Source organism: Delphinapterus leucas, chromosome 10 (genome assembly GCF_059928025.1).
Source record: "Delphinapterus leucas isolate spDelLeu-1000000601 "Yukka" chromosome 10, BTC_Dleu_Yukka2, whole genome shotgun sequence".
Classification (NCBI taxonomy): Eukaryota; Metazoa; Chordata; class Mammalia; order Artiodactyla; family Monodontidae; genus Delphinapterus; species Delphinapterus leucas.
Genome location: NC_143138.1, coordinates 29190549 through 29208640, shown reverse-complemented (window position 1 = coordinate 29208640; position 18092 = coordinate 29190549). Strand labels below are relative to the sequence as shown.

At 46.0% G+C, this 18092-nt stretch overlaps 1 protein-coding gene across 1 annotated transcript in view; it reads right to left on the bottom strand.

Annotated features, from left to right (window-relative positions):
* Positions 1-13844, bottom strand: part of TNFRSF21 (TNF receptor superfamily member 21) — a 65559-nt gene extending 51715 nt beyond the window's left edge. Inside the window, exon 1 of the mRNA XM_022582073.3 lies at positions 13340-13844. Coding sequence (XP_022437781.2) covers positions 13340-13426 — 87 coding nt within the window. The 5' untranslated portion in view covers positions 13427-13844. The remainder of the gene's footprint in view (positions 1-13339) is intronic.
* Between the last annotated feature and the right edge of the window lie 4248 nt (positions 13845-18092).

The window sequence follows — 18092 nt, the reverse complement described above, 5'->3', positions numbered from 1 at the left end:
CTCCCTCCATCCATCACGATGGCTAGTTCTATAGGCTAAGACCCCACCTACGTGGAGAAGCCAACTTATAAATAAGACAGGTAAAGGTGTAGGGGAAACATGCCTCTGGGCTCACTAAGAATTTATAGAATCCTCATATAAACCAAGGCAAAACTAACACCACCAGCCAGGCCAGCAACTCCAGCCTGAAAGTATAAACAAAACCTAATTTAGCTTGAAGCATCTGAGCAAGCCCAGCTCTACCAGATCCTGATTTGGAGCTGGGCGGGGGGGGGGGGGAAGGGGGGAGGGGGGAGGGTATGGAAGTGGTTTGACCTGTGTCTCCATTTCCTCATTAATATAATGGAGATAATAATAATACAATTAAACAATTTTAATAATAATGCAATAAAAATAATACATAGGGTAACAATCCTAGGGTTGTTTTCACAATTAATTGTTACTACACATAAAGCAGGTAGAACACACATGACCCAAGGAAGTTCTCCATGAATATTAGTTATTTTAATCATCACTCCTTCTACTGTCATTTTACTCTAGTTTAGCTTCAGTCCCTTGGGATTAGACAACTTTTTAAAACACCCCAATTAAAACACAAATATCCAATAGAGAACAAGCTAGTGGTTACCAGTGGAGAGAGGGAAGGGGGAGAAGCAATATGGGGATGGGGGAAAAAGGGTTACTATGGGATTATATGAATACGAATCATGTGTATGAAGCTTTTGAAAATTGTAAAGCACTACAGAATTTAAAGAACCTTTCATTCAATAAAATAAATAAATAAATAAATAATACCTGTTTTTTTTTACAACACTAAAGAATAAACGTGGGATTCCCTGGTGGCGCAGTGGTTGAAAGTCCACCTGCCGATGCAGGGGACACGGGTTCGTGCCCCGGTCCGGGAGGATCCCACATGCCGCGGAGCAGCTGGGCCCGTGAGCCATGGCCGCTGAGCCTGCGCGTCCGGAGCCTGTGCTCCGCAACAGGAGAGGCCACAGCAGTGAGAGGCCCGCGTACGCAAAAAAAAAAAAAAAAAAAAAAGAATCAACGTGTAGCCTCCTTTTTATTAAAAAACAAAACAAAACACGGGAGTTCCCTGGAGGTCCAGTGGTTAGGACTATGTGCTTTCACTGCAGAGGGCACGGGTTCCATCATCCCTAGGTGGGGAACTAAGATCCCACAAGCCGTGAGGTGCGGCCAAAAAAAAAAAAAAAAACATGAAAATATCCAATTCTTGATAAGTGTGTCAAAGACTCTAAATTAAAAAAAAAACAAAAAACACTGTAATCCTAAAACACACCCTACTAGGCTAGGAGCCCACACAGAACAAAACATACAGACCGCACGGCAAGGAGGTAAAAGGCAAGCAAGGACCAACTGGCGTTTCCAAACAGATTTAGAAGATAAACTTACTATACAGCAAATGAGAAAACACAAGAGGAGAAAGGATGTGTTACTAGTAGGTACACTGGAGACAAACGGAGAAGAAGTTAAGTCAGATGTTCACGATTCTAGGGTCTACAACACCGGTGAACAAACTCCGGCTTTTACGTTTTCAATAGTTGGGGAAAAAATATCAAAAGAAGAATAAAATTTTGTGACACATGAAAAAAATCATTTGAAATTCAAATTTCGGTGTCCACAAATCAAGTTTACTTGGTACCCAGCCACACCCATTCCTCTGGGCATTGCCTAGGTCCGGCTGTCAAAGTACAGAGGCAGAGTTGAGTAGTTTCCACAGAGATCACAGGGTCTACGTGGCCGAAAATACTATCTAGCTCTTTATAGATAAAGTTCACCCACCCCTGGTCTAAAAGTTTAGGAAATGCTCCTGATTGAAGCCCTGTCTTGCAGAGGCACAGTTAATGGCAGCCTGATGATGGCTCCAGGAGGCCCAGCGGGAGGACTGCAGAAAATGGTGAGACTTATTTGACCATGAAATCCTTTACTCACACTAGGAGTATGAACATCTGCAGAACACACTGATGTAGTTCTCACCACCAACATGATGCTGAATTCCAGAAAGGTTAATAAACCCAACATTAAAAAGATCAAATATATTCACTTTGTTATAAAGCAGAAACTAACACACCATTGTAAAGCAATTATACCCCAATAAAGATGTTAAAAAAAAAAAGATCAAATATAAAATTTAAAGTAATAGCAATAGTTGATTTAGCCCATCTGTAAGGAGATCGATGTCTAGGAATAAAGACGCAGACGTAGAGAATGGACTTGAGGACACGGGGAGAGGAAAGGGTAAGCTGGGACGAAGTGAGAGAGTGGCATGGACTTATATATACTACCAAATGTAAAACAGATAGCTAGTGGGAAGCAGCCGCATAGCACAGGGAGATCAGCTCAGTGCTTTGTGTCCACCTAGAAGGGTGGGATAGGGAGGGTGGGAGGGAGACGCAAGAGGGAGGAGATATGGGGATATATGTTTATGTATAGCTGATTCACTTTATAAAGTGCTTTATAAAGCAGAAACTAACACACCATTGTAAAGCAATTATATTCCAATAAAGATGTTAAAAAAAAAAAGATCAATGTCTGACTGTGAAAACAAAAATCAACAACAACAAAGAAGATACTCTCAGACACAAAAGAAGATACTCTCATTTTCTGATACTTTCAGAAAATAAGTTTAAGAAATTAACCAAGGGAAATCCTTGGCAGTCCAGTGGTTAGGACTCCACGCTTTCAATTCCGTGGCCCGGGTCCAATCCCTGGTCAGGGAACTAAGATCCTGCAAGCCGCACAGCACGGCTGAAAAAAAGAAAAAGAAAGAAAAAGAAAAAAAAACATTAACAGAAATGTTTGCATTACGAAATATAAAAACATTAAAAGTAGACTGGAAAAATATATGCCACATATAGCTAATAAAAGCTTATAACTAAAAATGTAAAGAATTAATGCAAAGGAGGTTAACACAAATTCCACTCAACAGTTGAGACAGAATCATTACAAGGGAAATTATCCCATGGATAAATTGATGATATCCCTAGCAACTACTGAAATGTAAATTTGCACAACCAAGGACCTTTACATGTCTATATTAAAGCAGCATAAATAAATTAAAATGAGAAACTTCAACGTTGGCAGGCTTGTGGGGTAGAAGGTACATTTATAGGTTGCTGGTGATGTTCTTAATGAATTTAGTCTTTCTAAAGACAATCTGGCAACATGCAGCACGAGCCATAAAATGGTTCATTCATTTCCTGCGACCCCGCAATTCCACTTTGGGGAATACACTTCAAATGCACCTCACTTTTGGGAACAACCCAAAAGGGAAAAGAGCAGCTCGTCTGTACAGAGACAACTCTATTACTGCTGCTCGCTTGCAGTAGGAAAACAATGACAATAACCTAAGTGTCCAACAACAGGGGGATGACTCAACACACTGCCAACCGGAGAAGAGGTGGGCTTAAAAACTGGCGGGCATGAAGACTGCACTGACATAAATCACAGCACCTCAAACTCACATCCAAACTTTGGGTGCCCCAATCCCACCCACTCCTTCCCCAGCCTCCCCTTCAAAGGAATCAGACCATCAAAGACTAAATTCAAGAAGCGGAGAGTCATGGGATTTCCCTGGCGGTCCAGTGGTTAGGATTCCGAGCTTCCACTGCAGGGGGCACAGTTTCGATACCTGTGCCCCCCAGGGAACTAAGATCCCACAAGCCACACGGTGCCAGGGAGCCAGCCTTGATGACTGCTTTCTTTTCACCGCACCTGCCCGCTCGTATTTCACCATCAGGAAACTCTCTTCAAACTCTTGCAGATCTAACTGGTAACCCCCTATGTTCACTGCCGCCACCCCAGAACCATCATCTTTCCCCTGAACTATGGCAAAAGGTTCCAACTGGCCTCCTGCATCTACGTTTCTCCTTTCCAACCCATTTTCCACAGAACTGCCACAGTGATCTATTAAAAAAAAAAAAAATCTAATTAAAGCCATATTATAACCCTGCTTCCCACTGTACTCTGAGTGATATCCTGACATATTTGTATCTTTAAAGATCTTGTACAGTCTGGCCTCTGCCCACCTCTTCAACCTCAGTCCATGCTCCCTCTGCCTCTATTCGCTGAGCACCAACCACAATGGCCTTCTTTCCAGTCTCTGAACATGTGGGCCCTTTCCTACCTCTGGGCCCTTCCACGTGCTGTTCCCTCTTACTGGAATATTCACCCTTCTGCTCTTTCAGAAGATTAGTCTTTAAATATCAACCCTTCTGTCTTCCCTGATAAACTATAAACTTCAAGAGGGAGGACCCATTAATAGCCTTTTACCACCATCACATACACAGAGTCTAGCAATGCCTGATGTTTAACAGATGCACCATAAATATTTATTAAATGAGTGAAAAATATATCCCTGTAAGATCACAGAAAAATAGCTACAGAAAGAAACGCAGAGTACAAGCACGTACATATTAGTTTTAACTGTACAGGAATGGTTGTGTAACATCCAAGAATAAGAATGAATTGGGAAGGGGCTTCCCTGGCAGTCCAGTGGTTAGGACTCGGTACTTTCACTGCCGAGGGACCAGGTTCAATCCCGGGCCCAGGTTCAATCCCTGGTCACAGAACTAAGATCCCACAAGCGGTGCAACGTGGCTAAAAAAATAATAATAATAAATAAATAAAATGTACCTTGTTAGTAACTCAAATACCCTTGAGATGTAGCTCAAAGTATTGAGAGATAGATCAAGCTCTCACTACCCTCTAACTCGTCTAGAATGAATGAACAGTTAGTTTACAGCAAAATCCTTCTGGAATTCATTCAACAATCATTTATTGCTTAACTACTATGTGTCAGGGCATTGAGCCAGAAACACAAAGATGAATAGCACATTGTCTGTCGTCAGTAAGAAGCTGAAATGGAGTAACGCTGGCCCTGAGCATCCCACATGGGGAGGGAAGCATACCCAGATCTTGTCCGATTTGGTATTTCTCCTGGACCAGGTACACAAGATTTCAACCAAAGAGAGAAGAGCCATGGACGTCCAGAAGTAAAGGAAGAGCAAGGAGTGACTAACGCCCAGTTAGATTATTCTGGGAACCTGTCACCATTTGCCTTTGAGTACTTTTCCCCCTTCCCATCCTCTTGCCTCTATTAACCCTGGTTATGCTGAACTGGCCATACCTAAGTTGATATCAGATTATGGTCTTGTCTCTAAAGGATTCTTTGGGAAACCAGAATGCCAACCTCTTTCCTGGAACCTGCGGTAACATTTCTTCTCCCCTTATGCCTTTCTTTAGTCTACTCAGCACCTACAATCTATGAAAACCTTGATTAGGAGAGCGCTACAAGCGTGATAAACCACACACAAACACATCACATACAAGACCATGCAAATCATGGAGCCCAACCAGTTTCTAAGAGACCTGAAATGAAAAGTTAACAAAGAAAATACTAATAACAGATGAGGCAAACCCACGCACTGATCCTATACAAATAATCAGGCTGGCAGCAAAGAAAAAGCCCCAAGAGGTCCTCAGGTTCTCAGGATGAGTTGAAACTGCCATGCTAAGCAGAACCCATGTCACACTGTTACTCACTAAGCAAATATTTTTCAAAATGACCCAAGGAGCAGGAAAGCAAAGCGTCTATTCCCTATTTATAACATTTCAATTTGCAAGAGTATCTTTCCATCTTAACCATGGCACCATTCCTTGTCAGAATCACACCACAGGAAAATGCTTGCCAATGGCTGCATGCCCTCCCCTTTCAATACACACACACACACAGGTTGCTTTTACTTTATAATCAGCCCTTTGGGCTAAACTTCCAAATGCCATCGTGGAGCAGAAATGCTCACCCAGTGGAAAGAGAATGTTCGACTCTCAGGTAAAAGCATTCCTTTAACGGGAAACAAAATTCCAGTCAATTAAGGTTACTTGTGCCCTACCCACATCTTGGCAGAAAGAGCAGTGTGTAGGAAGCCAGGTCGGCCTAGATCTGAACTCTCTCTCTGGCAGTCGACAATTGCTTGACCATAACTTCTCCTAAGCCTCATTTCCTACAAAATGGGGCTAATGCTACTACCTCATGGACTTGAAGGTTTTATTGAGATCATTTGTAGAAGGTATTCAACACAATGTCAATGGTACATGCTCAATAAATAGAAGCTTAACGATACCAACATCGATGATTCATATTAAGAGCCATTAATATTCCTTCCCTCTGGGCTGTCAGGGCCAAAGCCCTCTTAAAGCCACCACTGCTCATTGGATTCCAGAACCCATGAACTCACTCCTTTCCTTTCTCCTAAATCCATTCAACTCAGGCTCCTTCTCCCAAAACAGATTAGCAAATGGCTCCAAGAACTAGAGCCACCAAGCAGTCCGGGTGGCAAAAGAGCAAATGGAAAATTATATCGGGACTTCCCTGGTGGTGCAGTGGCTAAGAATCCGCCTGTCAATGCAGGGGACACAGGTTGGAGCCCTGGTCCGGGAAAATCCCACATGCCTCGGAGCAACTAAGCCCGCGTGCCACAACTACTGAGCCTATGCTCCAGAGTCCATGAGCCACAACTACTGAGCCCACGTGCCACAACTACTGAAGCCCATGTGCCTAGAGCCTGTGCTTCGCAAGAAGAGAAGCCACCGCAATGAGAAGCCCGCGTGCTGCAACGAAAAGGAGCCCCCACTCGCCACAACTAGAGAAAGCCCACACACAGCAACGAAGACCCAACACAGCCAAAAATAAATAAATAAAATAAATAAAAATATTATATCAAGATAAGCTCATGAGCCTTGCTGTGACTTCGTTTATGAAGCCCCCTTTTTTATTTTTATTTTTTTAACTTTTTGGCCACGCCATATGGCATGCAGGATCTTAGTTCCCTGACCAGGGATCAAACCCGTGCCCCCTGCAATGCAAGTGCAGAGTCTTAACCACTGGACCATGAAGGAAGTCCCAGAAGCCCCGTCTTTTTTAAATTTGGTTTTGTTTTTTTTCGTTTAGAATGAAGGCTTGGGGCTTCCCTGGTGGTGCAGTGGTTGAGAATCTGCCTGCCAATGCAGGGGACACGGGTTCGAGCGCTGGTCTGGGAGGATCCCACATGCTGCAGAGCAACTGGGCCCGTGAGCCACAACTACTGAGCCTGCGCGTCTGGAACCTGTGCTCCACAACAAGAGAGGCCGCGACAGTGAGAGGCCCGCGCACCGCGATGAAGAGTGGCCCCCGCTTGCCGCAACTAGAGAAAGCCCTCGCACAGAAACGAAGACCCAACACAGCCAAAAATAAATAAATAAATAGAATGAAGCCTTGGACAAAATTCCCAGATATTCTCAAGAGAAGACGGGGCTATAGCACGCTGCCCTGACTCCCCACCCATGCCCCGCCCAGTCCCACCCCTGCTTGAGGACACCCTGAGCGCAACTTTCCCACCACTGCAAGCATCCATCATCTCCAAGGCCAGGATGCTAACATGTGGAAAAACTCCAGAGCCAGAAGCCAGGAGAACGGACCATTCCTGGAGGCCTTCAGCAGCTCTTATGAAGCGTGAGGTCACCACTGCTTTCAACCAACGGCCTAAACGTCCGTGAGCGCCAGGTTTCTACAGCTCTCGTGAGCGTTCAGCAGACACTTACACATCTGCCAGGTTCCTCCCTACTTATGATCTCTGCCTGGCTCCTCTCCTCTTGGACTCAGGCTGGAAATGGGAGGTGGTAGAGTAGCCAGGTGGCAGCACACAAGCCAATTTAGGATGCCTGTTTACTTTTTGGTATTTGACAAATACAAACACTGGAGCTAGGCCAGTATTTATTCACGACCTCACCCCGCCCCTAAAGAATCGAAGCTCAGCACCTGCTATCCCAGCAACAGTAATGCCCAGTGTCCCGCTAACGCTAAACGGGGATTCAATTTGGGGACCAGGTTAACTCCTATTACGGCTTCCGTTTTCATTCTGTCAAACAGACATAGCTGCGCCTAATGCTCCAGACTGCATCCACTCCAAATGGTCGTCGGGCACATGCCCAAGGGCGATGAGAGACTCTTGTCACCGAAGAGAAGCACCTGAGTCTTCCAGGAAGTTGCCGGGTGACCTGGCATCACCGGAGTCGGCCAGGCCTGCTCGGGGGAAGAGGGCCAGCAGAGTTAGTGCTTACCTGAAAAAAAGGCATGGCAGTTGACAGAAAGAAAAGTCACTCAATTCACACTGGCCCCTGAATAATCTGAGGATGCGTCTGGCCATTTCCCATCACACACACACACACACACGCACACACACACACACACACACACACAATAAAGTTTACTTGAGCCAGTTATAGTTTGAATGTTTTATAAAGGGCCGGCTGAGTACAAAACCAATTTGCAACTTCTCTATGGAATCTCCGAAGAGACGTTACCTCTCATCCTCACAGATGGAGTCAAATGTAAGGTGAAATGTGATGTCTTGTGATCTACAAGCAGACTGAGCCCACGCACACTCACCCCATCCACCTGGAGAAAGGGGCCTTCTGCAAACAGTGCTGGAAAAGACAGCATTAACTGTGCTAACCACATCCAGCTTGAAAGACTCTGTTCAAATTTAGCCACACGAAAATAGGTAATCTAGCCGGCTGGTGGACCTATGCCGATTTAGTCCCGGGTACTTCCTCAACTTAAGGTAGCCTGCATTCCATGACAAGGAATCGTTTTCTTGCTGATTTGGTGCGCCTGTGTGTTTTCTTTACACGGTAGGTTTGTTTATTTGTTTCAGACTGGGCCTGAGACAGATTCAGCCATATGCCTTTAGAAACAGTTGAGATGAGAATTCAGATGAGAAAGCTCGATCCCATTCTATACATTTTGACAACAGGGATGGGAGATTCCCGGGGTACATGAGAAACCCTGCCTTCCGGGACAGGTCTGCATTCCCTACTCTTCTGAGTCATAAGTCACTTTCCCTACCAAGGCTAGTAGATATCATTCTGAGAGTAGGAAGACGTTTCTTCTTCTGACTTTCAGACTAAAAGCCAAAATTATTTCAAGTAGTTTAAAGATGTTAACATCTATCACATTTTGTGTATTACTTTGAGTATAGTACATTCATCCACTGATTCTTTCTGAACGCGTGAAACCCAACCAGCACTATTGATAGCCATGTACGTTTATACACCAAACGTACTATCAAATTATCAAATTTTAACTTTGATAAGCAAAGGTCAGGAGATGGCATTAAGCTAGACATCTAGTCTCAAAGACACTGACAAACACCATACTTGGGGCTTTCTAGACTAGCACAGCCGAAGGATCTTACAGCAACCGTCCTATCTGGAATTCATAATCTGTGCAGATGGGTGGTTTCTAAAATTTCAGACCTCATTTCCTTATCAATTACGGCTCCCTTCTTCTGACTGTCCCACTGCCAATATTCTATCTGTCCAGTCAAAGCAACTCCCTGAGGGCAAGAGACATCTTTGAGTGTGTTGTGTCATACTGGGCAAGCCCTTCTAGGGCATTCCTTAACTCTGGCACAAACCTTAAGGTCTCATTTATCTGCTCTCCAGACTTTTGGCCTGAAACACACAATATTGTTTTTGGGGGTTTTTTAAAATATATTTTATTTATTTATTTTTGGCTGCATTGGGTCTTCGTTGCTGTGCGCGGCTCTCTCCAGCTGCGGCGAGCAGGGGCCACTCTTCGCTGAGGTGCGGGGGCCCCTCATTGCGGTGGCCTCTCCTATTGCGGAGCATGGGCTCCAGGCGTGTGGGCTTCAGCAGGGAAGCCCTGAAACACGCAATATTTTGCCTTTCAGTGTGTGGTTCACTTTCCAATATCACACAGATATCTCAACGCATCAGAAACAGGGGCTTTCGGACTTCCCTGGTGGCGCAGTGGTTAAGAATCCGCCTGCCAATGCTGGGGACACGGGTTCGAGCCCTGCTCCGGGAAGATCTCGCATGCCACGGAGCAACTAAACCCATGCGCCACAACTACTGAGCCTGTGCTCTAGAGCCCGCAAGCCACAACTACTGAAGCCCGCGAGCCTAGAGCCCGTGCTCCACAACAAGAGAAGCCTGAACACTGCAACAAAGAGTAGCCCCCACTCGCCACAACTAGAGAAAGCCCACGCACAGCAACAAAGACCCAACGCAGCCAAAAATAAACAAATAAATTCATTAATTAAAAACGAAAAAGAAACAGGGACTTCCCTGGCGGTCCAGTGGTTAAGGCTCCGTGCTTCCACTGCACAGGGCGTGGGTTCAATCCCTGGCCAGGGAACTAAGATCCCACAAGCCACGTGGTGTGGCCAAAAAAAAAACAACAACAAAAATAAACGCATCAGAAACAGAAGTGCAAGCAGCGAAAACACTTTCCTCCAAAGGCGCTGGTGTAATTCGCATCAACGCCCTGCAACAGACCAAAGCGCCAGCCTCAGCTCCCCCGTGAGCCTTCCCTCCTGTTACATTTCACCATCGGGCAATTTGGAGTTGTGAGACCTGCCGAGTGGCACAGGAGGGAGGCGTGAAGTGGGAGAGGGAGTCAGGCTGTCCTGGGTCCCAGCCCCAGTGCCATCATCCCTTGGGAGCTGGGTGGCCCAGGACAATCAATGAAGTTTTTGCAGCCTCCATTTTCCCAACTGTAAAATGGAAATCATCCCACCTGCTTCAGAGATGTTGGGAGTAAGAGAGATACTCTCTATAAAGCACCTGACACATACAATAATAACAGTCATATTATATGTTATATGTATACATATTATATATTAAAGATTTTTTAAAGCTTATAGTAAGGTCTCTTTCAGTTAGCCTGTCATCACAAGAAAGAAATTGTCGAAAATCATGACAACAACAAACACTGTCACCCAAAAAAGGAGATATTTGAAAGAAGAAGAGTGATGGAAAGCCATAATAAAAAGACATTTTATTGGGTTTAGTATTTTTGAAGCTAACGGCAACGAATGGGTAGGGCATTATCTCCCCACTGGCCCCGGTAGTGTTCTGAGTGTGCTTCCGTGTCTACCTGAGCTCCAGTACCTGGAGTCTGTCATTTTCACATGGCCAAGAATCCCAGTGGGATAAAGAATCCTTATAACAATGTCGTGGGGTCATCATTTTTTTTTTTTTTTTTTTGGCCGTGACTTGCAGCATGCAAGATCTTAGTTCCCTGACCAGGGATTGAACCCGTGCCCCCTGTACTGGGAGCGTGGAGTCTTAACCACTAGACAGCCAGGGAAGTCCCATGAGATCATCATTTTATACACTAACAATGCCTGGGCTGAGGACTGGAGCTTGCAGAGCGGGAATGGGAAAAATAAAAGACATTGCCTCCCCACCCTGGTGACCCCTGGTCCACCCTCTCAGTTTCCCTTCAGGACAAAGGGGTCAACTCTAGGCCATTCCATGAACTGAAGTGGAAACTTTCTTATCATAATTAGCAGAAGAATAAGGACACATTTTAGTTAATATCTTGAGATTGCTTCTAAACATGACTATAAATTTCTTTTTTTTTTTTTAAAGACAGCCAAACTTACATTCTCAAGTCTTCAGTTGCAAATCCAGTGCACAATTTTTAGGTCAACTGGACTTAATGATTTCAGAAAAGGAGCTGGGCTCTTTCTCTGGAGGTTAAAGCAAGCTGCACTTTGATTACGTTCTGACCTTACTTTAAGCATCTCATGCAGAAATGGAAAGTCAATGAAATATTGCACTGACTTAAGACTTAATCCAGAAATGGACTCTATGGGGAGCTTAATGATCAGATGTGTTGGAGGGACTGGACAGGCATGTAGTGGGGTGGCACACAGTGGGGCACAGTAGATCTAAGGCTGACAAGGAGGCAGCTGAAGGATGGACCTACTTCATCTTAGGATCAATGTTCCCTGGGCCTTAGATGGGCTTCTCTCCACACCAAGACTGTCCAATCCAGGTTCCCTGCTTTAAGAGACCTTCCCCCTCTACCGCTCATCACCCACCACCCTTGAGTCAACGATAAAAATCTTGACTTTGCCATTTCTATAAAATGGGCAGAGAAGGGTCTTTGAAGGAAGACTGGGACTTGCCTCATTATAAATGCTAACGGCACCAAACTTTTCTTTAGTCTCTCTCTTCCCCTTTAAAACACACCCTCACACAGGGAACCAGAGTGTCTGTAGGATGAATGCTCAGGCCATAGCAACTGCAATGCCCTGGGATCTAAGAGATCTTGGCTGGCCAGGCATTAAGCCCTTTGCGAGAAGGAGACAGCAAGCCTGCCTTTCCCTGACACAGCCCTGCCATGAAAATAGGCTCTTGTTTTTTGTTTTTGTTCGGCCTTTAGCTAAGAATCTCCATCCTCCTTGAGGAGACAAAAAGATACGCAAGGGAAGCTTATGGTGGCTCGGGTTTGATCTTAAGTCAACTTTCTTCCCCCTAACTCATCCCATCCCCCCCAACATTTGCAAAGAAGGGGAAGGGTGCTGGGGAAGTTGGGGATAAGTTTTGGGTCAAGGGTGCTTTCAGGCTCTGACCAGATAAGTAACAGAGAGGACTACCTACAGAGCACGCCCTGGAGCTGAATGCAGACCGAGTGCCCAAGGAGGAAGCTGCCTCACCCTGCAGGCTCACCTGCCCGGCCACAGGTAAGCGAGCGATAGGAAAGGCTGGAGAAAATTCAGCTTCCTTTATGGAGAGCTCTCTCCCCCTCCCCCCACTCAAGTGCCAACGCGCTGGCTCTGCCTGGCTGCGAGCCGGCGCTTTGGAGGCGCCTCAGAGCGGGTCTCAGGGTGGTTCTTCGGGCGTGCAGAAACCGGGACCCACCCAGCCAAAGCGGAGAGATGGGGGGAAGGGCGAGGCGCCCGCGCCGAACGCTAGGCGCGGATGCACGCGGCGGTCTTGGGAGCCAGCGCGCACGGGTCCCGCGCTCTCCCACTGCGGTAGCATCCCGACATGACACTGCAGCTGCAACAAAGCGGCGGCCGCCGCCAGCCTCGTCGCCCACCCCGCGGCCCCAGCCCCACTCCACGCGGCGGGGGCAGCGGCCGGTGGCCGTGGGGGTGCATGGAGGGGGTGGAGGCCCCCGGAGGGGCCGAGGTGGGGGAGAAACCCTGAAATGCGCAGGAAGTCCGGTGGACACCTCCCGCACCTCGCCCGGCGCAGCCAGACTGCAAGGAAAACAATTCGCCTTCATTCCGGAGTCCCGGCTGAGCCGTACGTCTCCCCCAAACGACCCGGTCCGAGCCCTCCGCTGTGTTGCCTTCCCTCGGTCGCAAACCTCCCGACCCAGCCGGCCGGACCCCAGCCCCCCACATCCCCGGCCCGAAGACCCGCCCGGCTCCCGGAGCGCGGTGCCTTCTGCTCCCACGCGGCCGCCGCCCCCGGCTCCCCCCCCGCCCCGCCCCCAGCAACCCCGAGCTCTCACCAGGAAAAGGGAGCCCGCGATCATCGTGGCTCCGGCGATGCGGCTGCAGGAGGCCGGGGCGGTGCTGCTGCTCGCGGAGATCCCCATGGCTGAGCCCGGGGCTCGCAGGGCGCCCGGGGCGCGTGGCCCCCCGGCAGCTGGAATCAGCGGCTGCTTCTGCCCAGCGCCGCATCCACCGCCGCCTCCCGAGCCGGGAGCCCATCTACCTCCAACACCCCATGTGCACTGCGGCAGCCGGACAGCCCGACAGAGGAGGGAGGCGGCGAGGGAGGCTCCGGGGGCGCTCAGCACCTGCCCAGCTGCGCGGCTGCCCGGGCGGGGAGAAGCAGCCGCGGCTGCAACCCGCGCCTCCCCGTGCTCTCCTCCGACAGCGGCTGCGGAGAACCAGGGAGGAGGGCTGGGCGCGAGAGAGCGAAGGAACAACTTCCCATAGCGAAGCCTCCAGCCGCTGCCAACCACCCTCCTCCGCTGCCCAGACCGGCCGGCGAGGGAATAAGTCGGGTGGCCGCCGGGCGCGGGGACACACGTGGTGGTGCTGAAGGGGCGGGGAATCGGCCCTTTGTGATGTCACCGCGAAGGAGGCCGGCTCTTTGTGCGATCAGAAGTGGGAAGGCGGTCCAGGAGGAGCGAGGAGGGAGAAGTTGCCGCCTGGCGTTCGCCGAAGAAATTGCAGCTGCTTATTGACCCAGGGAAAACTTTGCGAAGGTATGCACACCCTTGACCCCAATTTATTTCCTTTTTCTAAGATGATTCTCAGTAAATTATTTTCTGTGACAGACGCCTTTCTATTGCTTCTGGCTCAATGATTAAGGACAGCAAACGACCATATAGCATTAGATCAACTGTATGCCATAAAGAGACCAGCAACTTGGTTCTCAAACGTAGCTGCGCTTTAGAATCAGCTGGAGAGTTTAAAACATACGCGTTGATGCCTGGTCCTACCCCAGAGATTCTGCTTTACTTGAAACAGGATGTGGCCTGGGCATTGGGAATTTTTTCAGTTCTCCAGGTGATTTGAGGAGATTATGGAGTAAAGTTTGAAATCCTCTGGGCTAATGAATGCAGTTAAGGAAATCCAGACTAAAGAATTCCAAACCCGGAGTCCGCGGAAGCTGGGTCCGTGGATGGTCTTCCAGAGGTCTTGGAAATCCTTGAAATACGTGGGCCGGTGCATTTTCCTAAATAAAGGATCCAAAGTTTTGAATCAGAGTATAACAGAGATAAGAAACACCCTTCCCCTCAAAAAAAGTGTTAAAAAATTTTGAGTTGAGTTCCAAATGCCTTTGTGAGATGTGAGTGGGTAGAGAGGGAGGTAATATTCTGCCTCAGAAGTAAGAGCAACCAGAGCATTCCCTTGGTTGGTTGGCATCTCCTGCATTTCTTAATGTGAGAGAGGACCTGGCCTTCCTTTCTTTGTCTCTCCTGGTGGGAGGCAGAGCCTCCTGAGAGCTGCCACCATTTCTGGTACAGTGTCCATCCTCTAGGTTCTGCCAGCACAGGGCACACTGTATTGAAATTACCTCTTTGGCCATCTGGCTCATACCACTCATTTGTGAACCCTATGGTGCTGGGCTTCTTCTAGCTTTCCTTGACCCCTTCTACTTCAAGATAACACAGTTTCTCAATTATCTGCTTCAAGACTCAATACAGTACTCCTGAAGGTAACTTACCAAGGCAGTTGCAAGAATAGTGGAAGAAAAGTGGTTACCAAATGGAAAAAGATGAACTGCTAAGTTAAATAAAGAAGACCTAAAATTGATGAGAGCTGGCTACTAAAAAGCAGAAGGTTTTTGCCAGTCATAGCATCTTTGTGTGCTACGGGCAAACAGCAATTTTGGACCTTGAGAAAACAATTTTGAAAAGTATATTTCTATTAAAGCCCTGCTAAGAGGAAGTGTGACAAACAAACCCTCAGCATATTAACAGAGGCTATGTTGCAAGAAAGGGAGCCTCAGAAACGACTGCACACAGGTCAGTAATTAAATGTATTATAAAATAATCCACTGAAATATTTAAGTACTATTAAGATATATATTTGGCCCCAACACTGTAGAATTCCTAATATGCTATATAGGAAGTTTGCAGATTTAGCTATTTGAGGTCTGGTTTTGTCATGTATAAAAAGACTTTAAAATAGAAAAAAAAAAAGAATGTAAGTACCCACTTTTTACAATGAAAATAACAGTTCACATTCTTAGTAGTGCCTGCTTTATGGTCAACATCCCGAGCTGATCCATGAAGGAATGAATGACAGGAATTTGATGGGAAGAGGTGTGAGCATACAAAAGCTACAAGAATCAGCTTAAAGCCACACTCAAAGGGAAAAAAAAAGCATGAAATTCATCTAAGCAACAGCAAGATTGTTTCATTTCAACACTTACTGAGTATCTCCTATGTGTTCGGCACTGTTGGGTACAGCAGAAACAATATTAAGAACTGATCCTGTCTTTGAGGAATTCACAGTCTCAGGGAGGAGAAAGGTTAAAAGATGACTAAAATAGTACAGCAGGTCTGGGTGTTAGAGATGGCTATTATGCTCAATTATAGGTGCATACTTATTTCAACCAATCATGTGGCTGCCCAGAATAAAAGACTACTTTTCCCAGCCTCCAGTGCTCCTAGGTATGGCCATGTGACTAAAATTCTGGCCAAGTAGAATCGCCATGTGTGTCTTCTGGGAAGCATTCCCATTGGCTAGACCTTAGTTATTCATCATCCCTCTCATCCAAGGTCATGAAGACCTGCTAATTCTATCTCAATTAATTCTAATCTAATTCTATCTCTGTCATTTTCTCCCCTTTGCTCCTCCTCTAGATCCCTTCTGCTCTGGTCAAAGCCTCTTGTCTAGACGATTACACAAACCTCATGATTGGCATCCCTGCCTCTCAGTCCTGCAATAAATCTCTTCTTCACACCCTAAGGATAATGAACATTTTAGAACCTAAATCTGGTCATGTTCTTTCCTCACCAAATCCCCAACAAAGTTTCCTCATTATTCTCAATTTGAAGTTCAAAATCCTAACAAAACAATTCATTCTGATCTCTGTTTATGGTTCAACCCTCCCCACTGCTACAAGGTTGAGTAAACATGTACAGATATGGCACATAGAGCCTTTACTTCCTACATCCGGCTTAGTTTCATCCCCAGTACCTGCCAGTCCCTACAAACCCCAGGTTCTACACACTAATCCCATTAGATCATTGTGTTTCTTAACTACCTTGTCCTTGTCATACTTCTGAGCCTTTGTTAGGTGTTGTTTTCTTTTCAATTCCCCTCCTCTGCTTATTGAATCCCTATGAATCTACCCTTTAAGACCAACCTCAAGTGGTACCTCATCTCAGAAGCCTTTCCTAATGTCCTCTCCTCACCTTCTCTACCCTCATATGGAAAGACAGTTGTTCCTCTAGTTTTATCCTACATGCCTCTGTTACAGCATGTATGACATTATACTATAGTTAGTTTACCTCTCTGTGTCGCTGGCCAGATCTTGAGCTCTTTGGGTCCAAAGTTTATGTCTTAATCATCTTCTATTTCCATAGTGAAGATTCAAGATATTGACCTGGCTCAATAAATATTTGTTGAGTGAAACAAACTTGGAAAGTTTAACAAACCATGGAACAGTTAACACACCTGATGTACCTTTTCCTTTTCCAAGCCTTAAATCAAACATTCTGAGTTGTGTTATACAAATAATAACAGGTTTAATCTTGTGTTTTGCTAAAGTGCCGTGTCCTGGACTTGGGTTAAGTGTTTTGTCCACAGCTTTGTTTCCTTAAACTAGTTCATTTAAGAACTTGCCGTTCTCTGGCCTAAGAAGGAGTATCAGCCATTCTGCAACAGATTGCAAGATTAAGTGCATGGGCATGGTTTGATCAAGTCTCCATGATGACATTCTACAAAGAAGACATTCTTGGATAAGATCAAATGGGAATAGGATTGCAAGGCAGGCATGGTTCTGGAAGCTTCCTTCTCTCTTGGATAGTAAAAGAGGGATGATTTGAAAAAATAAAATAGCCGATCATTTGAAGGTATGACACCTTTGTCTCACTCCCAGGAACAGTGAGGTGATTAAATTAGTTCCTTTTTCTTTTTCACCTGCAGCACTATGAAAAGTGGCCCTGACCTTGAATTGCCCATCATACATGTGCCTTAGGAGTTCACACCTGTAATGTTCTCATTATACCATAAGCTCTTCCATGCAGGGGAATGGACAGAGAAACAACTTCATTAGCAAAAGAAAATTGGACCCAGAATCATTTAAGCAATGGAAATTTAGGCAGTATAATCACATACCCCCAATTCACCATCCCACACACACACTGCCTCACCCCGTCAAGGGCCTTTAGGGTTTTTTTGGATGATTGGTCTTTGGTGCCCTGCCTACATCAACTGATCTAAGGAAAAAGGGATTTTTTTTCTTTAGAGGGAATTTTCCCTTCTGATTCGATCTTTTTCACTTTTATTCTCCACAGCACTTACTATGTATAGTATTTGACAAAAGATGTCCCAAAGGTCTTAGTGCAATTTTAAATGTTCATCCTTTCAGAAGTATATACGTTACAAACTTTAGAAACCATTTGAAAGTTCAGTTTTTTTACTTCTTCATGCAATTACTACATTTTTAATGTTTTAGAATAATTCATATTTAATTTTAATTTTTGTCCCTCTAATTGAAGTTAGCAAACATTGACCAAAACAAACAAACAAACAAAAATGAAAACATTAGTCATTCAATGGAATTCCCTGGCTGTC